Consider the following 9,249-nt stretch of genomic DNA (forward strand, 5'->3'; position numbering starts at 1 on the left):
CTCATCAGCTTTAGAAATACACGATCTTAAACATGGGGAGGGGGCTTATCCAGTGGCTGCCGTCTGCCTTTGAGGCTGAGGCTGGAGGTATTTCTTGGGGGTTGGTCTGATGTGAGGAGAGTCTGTGTAGAGAGGTCATCGAGTATCTCGTTCAGTGCCTTCGTTCTAGGACCTGGAGAAATTCAGTGTCTTGCTGGAACGTCTTATGTTTGGGTAGAATCTTGAATTTTGCCTGGTGCTTTCCATAAGTGCTGTCTCCTCTTCCCTTGACAACAGGTCTGTGGGGTGGGCAGTGAGAATGTAATCTGTTTTTACAGATGAGGACGCTGAGGACCAGAGTCTTTGTCAGGAAGGTATTGCCCATTCGTCCATTAGAATCATTCACAACTCTGAAAATTATAGCAATGTCAAGGCTTCTTGTACAAAATGACTAACATGGAAATGTTTTACATAATTGCACATGTATAACCTGTATCAAGTTGCTTACCATCTCAGGGACAAAGGGCTGGACAGAATTTGGAACTCAAAACTTTAAATAAAGATGTTTAAAAAAAAAATTCTAGCAACGTAAACAACCCTGCTCAGTCTCCATCTGATGTTGACTATCAGGTGGGACATAAACAAGGAGATAGACGTGTTCTGGCCTGAGGTGTTTGTCACATTGATGGAGAAGAGCCAGTACCAAACCCAAGGCAAAGTAGGGTTCCCTGTGCAGGCTGAGGTCCTCCCAGTGTGCCCGTTTGAGGATGACATTGTGCTGATTTCAGCAAGCCTCCGAACACTGCAGAGCCTTCTGGAAGAGATCTGTGATCATTTAAAAAGGTTCGGCCTGACCATCCACACTGTTAAGGCCAAGTGGATGAAGAATGATAATTGTTCACATTACAACAGGTGTTGGATAGACCACTTACAGAACGTGTCTATTACTGTGCACATCGGGTATAGAAAATGCAGATCAGCTATGAGTTGGGCCCATGTTTAACAAGAGGAAAGTGGCCCGGATTGCTTTGGGGAAATTACTGTCACAAGAGTCTTAGGACCATTAAAGGAGCTTTTCCAAGACCCATCTTTTTAACACCAAAATTTGGCCAGCATTGTCGTTTGGCCGTGAAATGCAATTAAAAATGAACAACCCATAGAGGGCAATGGAAAGGTACATGGTAAGAGTGAGCAGGCTAGAGCTTCTTCAAAGACTAGAACTGGTCCGTGGTCATTTGATGGATCCAGAGAATGATAATAGCCCTCTATGGGTCCCCTCACAGTGTCAGGAGAAAGCAAGGAAGTTCTTGAATGTGCTGACCTTTGGGGAGGAAATGGGCAGACATGGCTGGGTTTCCTTCTGCATTTTGGGAGAGATCTTTCAGATTGATGAAATCACAGTTCCATGTGCATGTTTTAAAGCACCAACAACATCTTTGTTAATTTAAAAAATTTACCATAGTTGACAGTTTCTCACTATTTATGGCATTTCTAGCACCCGTGCCTCGGAAAGTGTAATGTGTTCTAGGACCTGAGTTTTAAAAAGAGCTATTTGAGCTCTTCAGAGAAAGTTCTCATCAGTTGGAATAGCATTGTAACTAGGAAATCCAGCCCTTTGGCCCCAGGGGCAGCCTGATCAGTGACGGCTGCTCTTAGCTCTGCTTGTTTTTCTAATACAGAATGATGGTTTTATATCAAAAATTTGTGTTTATGTTGTTTTAATTCAGCAAGTCCACCTGTGTGTCATGGTGGAGCATGAATTGCTAAATAAAAATGTTTGTTCCCATGCACAGTGATTTTCTTTTGTTGCTAGTTAAGTCTCAGAGCTATGACATTTCTTTATTGTCTTGTGAACGACATTTGAGTATTTTCACTGACTAACAGACAATTTTGGGAAAAGAGCCCTGTCTGTGGAGGCAGAGAAACTGGGTTCAAACCCCACCCTTGTCACTTATGACCTGTGGGGTCTTTCCTCTCAAGGCCTCAGTTTCCTCCTCTGTAAATTCTGCCTTAGATGGCCTCTCAGGCCCCCTTATTCTAAAGGATGATAGACTCAGAGATGAGAGAAACCTTGGATATCTTCTAGTTCGGCCTCTCACCCTCTTTCACAGAGGAGGAAACTGAGGTCTAGAGGCTAAGCAACTTCCTTAGAGGCTCTGAGCTCAGATGAATATCGGTAGAGGGGACCCTCCCAGCCCTGTGCTCTTTCTAAGACTGAGTGAAGGTTTCTGCTTATATGCTGGCCTTAATGTAGCCACGTGTTAGAGACAGCTTTCTGAGGCCCAGAACATCACAGGCTATAACTAGCTGTGATTTTTGTTTTAGCTCTGTGTGTTGGGCGAAGAATCGAAGTCAACCCTTTCATTGAGCTGTACCTTTTATGCTCTCTTCTGATTTCTCATGCGCTTCAAAATGATACCTTTAATTTACGGATACTGACAATGAAAACTGATGACCTTATTGCCATCATTGTTTATTACCTGTGTGGCAGAGGGGGAGGGCAGACGCCACGAATGGCATTTCTGGGATCAGTTATAGGCAGGACCTTGTTCCTCCTAAAGCCGAGAGGAGAGGCAGCTTAGCAGTCCTGTGGATATGCACACACATTTATGTAGAAATCATTTCTAAACGTTTTTATACTTGGGAGGATGCACAGATATATGTGACTAAGTACTCCTACGCTGACCCCCTCCCGGCTAGCTGGGCTTTGTTTGTTTTAACTACGGCTCCTAGGTAGGAGTGGAATGAGATTGCTGCATCCGCTTGAAATGGTGAAACATTACTCTTGGAAGCAGAGATACAGAGCTGAAAGGGATATTCAGGGCCCTCTTGGTCAGCCTCCTCATATGCCAGAGAAGGGAGCAGAAGGTCCAGAGAGTTGAGGTGATTTGCCCAAGACCCCCACGTAGGGGCAGGGTAAACCACGTTATCCAGTATACACGGGTATTTTTTCCTCCTACTTCCCAAACTTGCCATGGAAGGCCTTTGGAGTTTCCAAGCTGACAAGACATTTTAAAGAGAGAACATTAGTAGCAATCATCCATGGAAACTTTTGCAAAAAACACCATCCTGATGGCCCCGAAACAAAGATTACTTTGTCTCAGCAAATGAAACAAAACGGCTTCCTCTTGAAAAAAATTCCCCCAGGAAAGAGATTAGCAATTGTAATAATATCTTGGCTGGAAGATGCAGTCCCTCGTCCAGTTCTTGGCAGTCCCAGCCTACACGAGAATTGCAGTGCCTTATCATCTTCATTCTCTGGCAGGAGGGATTGACTGACTTTTGTTAATACTTCTGTTTACCAAATATGCCTTAAATTATTGGTGAGTACAAACAGAAGTTTGACTGGCAGAAATAAAGTAAAAGAGAATGGGGGGGGCAGGGTTGCTTCCGTTCATCAGAGAGGTTTCTTGAGGGGTAAGTTCTAGCAAACATTTCACAGAACTGACCTAGAGCCCAGAGGTGCTGAGTCACAGAAACATTCACAGTAAATAAACTGGTAACGATGTGATTGTGGCAAAAGTAAAAAACCAACAAAAACCATCTTTTTCATTAGTGATATATTCATTTCAAGGTGCTTTTATTAACCTCCTACATTCACTTTCCCTTGTGTAGCTTGGAGACAAGGTAGGTAGAACATAGAGCCTGGAGTCAGAAAGTTCAAATCAAGCCTCAGACCCTTAGCTTACTAACTGTGTGATCCTGGGTAAGTCACTTCACCTCTCTGTTTGCCTCTGTTTCCTCATCTGTAGAATGGGGATAAGAATAGTACCAACCGTGCAGGGTTATTATGAGGATCAAATGAGGTAGTAATTGTAAAGCGCTTAGCGCAGCATCTGCATAAATGTTAGCTATTGTTATTGGAGTGGTTACCCTTCTTCAAGATAATTCCATTAAAGATAGAGTATTTCTAGTTATGGGTTCTTATGAGAAAACATACCACACATGAACCGTGGTCATGATACCGGTCAATCAGAAAGGAGCTTTCTTTTTCAGAGCAGGTAGGAGGTTTCCCATGCCCCACGCCCTCTGAGCCCAGGTGTCTTCCATCCCTTTCTTGCCCTGGCACGTTCTTGCTGGCTGCTAGTGGAGGGAGTAGATAATAGGTAGAGACTCTTGGTGTCGTTTTTGGTAACCAAGGCATGGAGCTCTCTGAACTCCATCTCCATTCGAATCCAGGTTCTAGAGGAACTCCAAGCTGCTGCTTATCTGAGGAGAGGAGGCCAACCCTAGTCAGTCCTGCGTGATCGCCGTCAGGAAGTCCTCTGGCATAGCAAAGGAGAGTTAACGTAGCAAACCTAAACCGTCTTTGGAGGCACTTAGTTGATTGCATTACGTCTCAAGCACACTTAAAACTAGGACGGGGGAGTAATGACTCCCCCTGCATGCTTTTTTTCTGGCGTGTCCTGTTGTGGTAGAAAACCCCTGTTGATGCTTTGGATTGATAAACAAGCAGCATTTCTTTTTCATTCTGAGTAAATGGCTTTCTCCAAATGATTGCCTACCCAGTGACTTTCCTTTGTCTATGTAGTGGAGCCCATCACTGAGCATGTACATCTCATTGGTCTGATCAGAAATTCGGGGCTTATGACCTGATCATTGTCTAGTTGTCTTTGCCTGGAGTTATCTGAGAGCTCGCTGAACATTATGATGTACCTGGGACAGGTGTCTTTTTTGCTCCCAGGTGTGGTCAGTCTTTGCTGATGCAGATATTGGTGGGGGGGATCAGAGAAAGAGCTAAAGTCAAGACTTGTTTGTAAATCAGAACAAATCCAATTGGTTCTTTTGATGGGAGAGTTCTACTTGTCTGGGAAACCAGACTTTTGTAGAGGAAGGGAAAATACTATTTTACTAGGGTATCTCTGCCTCGAATCCCCTAGACTTTATGTGTGCAATAGGCCTCCACCCAGCCAAACCATCCAGCAAACTAGCCTCATAACAAAGAACAAAAAAGAAAGAGGGGAAAAAAAGTAATTCCGCAAAACCCACCACTAAATTAACCATGTCTTATAACATGTACCTTCAATATTTCACACTCATAGTGCTCATATCTCCATAAATAAGGTGCATTCCCTTAGGATTTCTTTTCTTTCTTCCCCACCCCCGACTAGGCAATGGGGTTAAGTAACTTGCCCAGGGTCACACAGCTAGTAAGTGTCAAGTGTCTGAGGCTAGATTTGAACTCAGGTCCTCCTGACTCCAGAGCCGGTGCTCTATAAACTGCGCCACCTAGCTGCCCCTCCTTAAGTTGCTGGTACGATTATATAGCATTCAGCTTACTTTTGTTCTTTTACTTTGCTTTGTTATAATGTTTATTTTTTTGGCGGGGGTGGTCTGCTTACTTTATTCTGAATCAATTCGTGTAAATCTTCCTGGGTTCTCCGAATTCTTCCTAAATGTCATTTCTTAGAGTGCAGTAATAATCTATTCTATTCATTTACTACAATTTCTCCCCTAGTAAAGTATTGACCTACTTTATTTTCAGTTCTTTGTTGCCACAAAAAGTCAGCCTTATGTCATGGAATTTAACTTATAGAATGTTATGAGTTCACAGGCCCAGGGAGGTTAAAGGATTTGTTCAATATCACATACCGGAACTAGCTTTGGGGTGTTATACTGCACAGAGCACTGGGCCTAGAGTCAGGAAGACCTGAGTTCAAATCCAGCCTCAGACACTTATTGTGTGACCTTGGGCAAATCTGCCTCAGTTTCTTTAACTATAAAATGGGGATAATAATAGCACCTACTTCCCAGGCTTGTTACAAGGCTCAAATGAGATAATTTTGGTCAGATGCATAGCACAGCATCTGACACAGAGCAAGTGCTTAGTAAACGTCTGTTTCCTTCATTTCTTCTTTCTTGACTTTGCTTAATGCCTCTTCCACCACAGCACTGTGTCTGCCTGAATCAGTGGGGCCAGAGTGGAGGAGTCTGGGGCCATTTCTCTGTAGCTTGTGCTGAATGCTTTGAGTCTGCCTTTCCCTAGGGTTATGGTGGGGGAGCTTCTTACTGGGGAATTGGACTGTAAAGTTAGGCCGTAAGGTAGAATCCACAGTACCAAAGACCCTCACCAATCCCCTAAAATCACCCAGAAAGTATCTTTAAGTAGTTGCAGTTGGAAAGGGCTTGGAATCTTTTTAAAAGTCGGATCTACTTAACTTATTTTTTTTTCTCCCTCCCCCTTCCCCATGGATGGAGTTGAATTGGTTCATAAGTTAAATATGAGTATGACACGCCTCCAATGTATTTAGAAGTTCTGTGGGCCAGGGTGTCTCGCTGCCCAGACCATGTCATTGGTAGATGTAATTCTCACACCAGGAAGTGTCCTATTTACCATAAAATTATGGGATGCTGTTCATAGCCTACATGGTCTCTTTTCTTTTTTTTTTTTTACAGTTTCATGTTTCTTTTTTGACAACATATTATAATGATATTTGAGTAAATAAGAAAACAAAAATCAGAAGTTCTTCCCTTTCCATTTTCTGTTGCATCAAGCCTTTGTCCCGGCCTTTAATTTCAAAGCGAGGCCTTTGTGTTGTGTCTTGTTAGTAGACCTCCTTCCCCAAGGTTCCCTGTCACCAGATTTTGGAAATGGCCACACAGTGAAAGGCAGTTTGACAAAGTACTTCAAGAAAACTTACTTTGTGTTTCCATTTCTTTTACTCTAAAGATCATTCCTGAATGCTAGTGATGGTGAAGCTGGGAAAAAGTTCCTTTAAACCACCACCAGGATGAATCATCTGCCAGATGATCTGGAAAATGCCCTCAGCGGAAGTCAGGGCTCCCACGCATCTCTGCTCAACGTCCATTCCATCAACCCCACCCAACTGATGGCGAGGATCGAGTCCTACGAAGGGCGGGAGAAGAAAGGCATCTCTGACGTCAGAAGGACTTTCTGTTTGTTTGTCACCTTTGACCTCTTGTTTGTTACTCTGCTGTGGATAATAGAGTTAAATGTGAGTGTTACCTTCCATTAATTTTAGCATTTCAGTTTCCGAAAATCAAAGTGGTTTCACATTTTCTTCAACTACTGTTTCTTCCCCACATAATTCTATTTAAATAGGGTGTCAGTTTAAACATGATGTTTCTGAGCCGATGAAATATGCAGTGGCTTAAACATTTAAAGTTCCTTCTTTTATTGATATTTCAAAATTTAAACTAATGATCTTTCTACTCTTGTTTGTGCCCTCAGCCTTCTCTTCCTCAGTCTCATCATCCTTTGTTCTCTCCTGGTGGAGCTCGGTCCTGCATCGAGTCACCAAGCGTTTCAGATCTAATCTGACTGGGGCAGAGTAGAATGTGACTGTCACCTCCCTTTTCCTGGACATAATGTCTTATTGCCCATAGCTATATTTCTGTAAAAGTGCTTTGCAATTATTATCTCATCTAATCCTCATGGCAGCCCTGGGAGGGAGGTGCTGTTATTATCTCCATTTTACAGATGAGGAAACTGAGGCTTAGACAGGTTAAGGGATTTGCCTAGGGTAACTTAGCTTATAAGTGTCTGAGGCAGGGTTTGAACTTGATTCTTACTGGCCTCAAGACTGGTATTCTATGCTCTATGGTCACCTCCTTGTTGTCTGGGACCAAAGTAGCTTTTGGCCACCCCGTCACACTGATGAGTGACGCGGATTGAATTGGAAGTCCACTAAACCTCAGTTCTTTTTCCAAAGGTACTGTGATACAGCAATACCTCCTTCATCCTTTACTTTTGAAGCTGATTTTTTGAACCAAAGTGTGTTGTCATTCGTTTATCTCTTTTAAATAATAGGTTAGATCTGGCTTGTTGGTGTAGCACAGGGGCTCTTAGCCTGGAGTCTGGGCACTGTAAAAAAATATTTTGACAAGTGCATATGAATATAATTACTTCCCTCTTTCACTTGATGCATTTAAGAACATTCTGATTCTCAGACAGTTGAATACAATCTGAGTTGGTCTACAGGTTTCACCAGACACCCAAAGGGATCCATGAGCCAGGAACTCTTCAGAAACCCTTCTCTAGACCGTCGCTCTTTTGGGATCTCGATGTTCAATGTGTTAGCTAAGTCAGCCTGTAAATTAGACAAGCATCCTCACACACCCACGCCATTATTATAAATGTTATGTCAGCATAGGACCCAATGGCGGAGTTTGGGGGCTCTCTCCTAATAATCTAAAAGATTGACATGGACCCATATGACTGTTCCTTGAGTCTGGTCATGTGACAAGTTCCTAATCCAGTTGACTGTTGCCATGGACCCCATCCCTGTCTGCCTTTTCAGGAACATGATGTGAACGATTCAGACGCTTTACTAAAATCTCCGTATGAAGTGTGGCACAGTGTTGTCAGGGGAGGAGATGAGACTTGTCTTCAGCATCCGGGTTTCGAGGTAGCCATGCTGGCCCGTGCCTCCCTTTGCAAGGCTCACTCTTTGTCTTCGCCCTTCCTCCACTTCTCCCTCCATTTCCTTTTCCTCTTGGCTCTCTGCTACCATTTGTTCCCCACCTTTCTTCTCACTGGCTCCCTGTGGATCTGGCCCAAAGGCCCCTGAGATTGGCTTTAGATCTACTGAGTACTTGGATCTCCCTCTCCTTGGATCTGGAGCACTCACTGCCTCCTGCCTTGGGAAGGATTTCTTCTTAGCCAAAGACTGGGCTTCCTGTAATTAATGGCGATGTGTTCATTTTCAGGGAATAATTATTAGCAAATGGAACAGATAGCTTGCAGGAGCAGGGGGCCAGTTTTAATTGGAACTAGTTTTTAGTTGGACACATTTGGGTTTTGAAGAAGAAAGCTTAATGCCCTGAAAAGAACTGCTGATCACAATTTGAAATGCATTCCATCAGTAACTTCAGCCTTACAGGGTAGCTGGAGTTTTATAAGTTTCTTAGAATTTCGTTTATTTCCAACCTGGGTCGGCTTCTAGTTTCATTTCCATTTCTTTAAAACCTCTCTCTTTGTAGCACTGTCCCATTCAAATGATGATTATGTCAAAGGAAGCTGGCTATTGACAATTCACAAGGTCGTTTGATGGAGGAATCTGCATTTTCAGAACTGTCTTTTACTGTAGATAGTGAGAGTGCCGAGGTGTTTACAAGCTCAACGTCTCACTTCTTCACAGTGGGCACCAGCAGGTTTAAAGTCCGGTAGGAATGGAAGGGGATTTGTATCTGTGGTAGCCACAGCTTCCTCAGAGCCCCCTTTACCCTTCTTGCCCTGGCTAGCTTCCAGCAGTCTCTCCTCCCTCAGACTCCTCAGATCTTTGGCTGCACCTCTCTCTCTCTCTCTCT

The 9,249-nt window shown here is 43.5% G+C and overlaps 1 protein-coding gene across 3 annotated transcripts in view; it reads left to right on the forward strand.

Moving 5' to 3' along the window:
* STARD3NL (STARD3 N-terminal like) overlaps positions 1–9,249 on the forward strand; it is a 54,034-nt gene that overhangs the window by 17,889 nt on the left and 26,896 nt on the right. For all 3 annotated transcript variants that reach the window (XM_027835776.1, XM_027835778.1, XM_027835777.1), the window contains exon 2: positions 6,650–6,935. In XM_027835776.1, coding sequence (XP_027691577.1) covers positions 6,711–6,935 — 225 coding nt within the window. In that variant the 5' untranslated portion in view covers positions 6,650–6,710. The remainder of the gene's footprint in view (positions 1–6,649; positions 6,936–9,249) is intronic.

Source organism: Vombatus ursinus, unplaced genomic scaffold (assembly GCF_900497805.2).
Source record: "Vombatus ursinus unplaced genomic scaffold, bare-nosed wombat genome assembly UNPS02014817.1, whole genome shotgun sequence".
NCBI classification, from domain to species: domain Eukaryota; kingdom Metazoa; phylum Chordata; class Mammalia; order Diprotodontia; family Vombatidae; genus Vombatus; species Vombatus ursinus.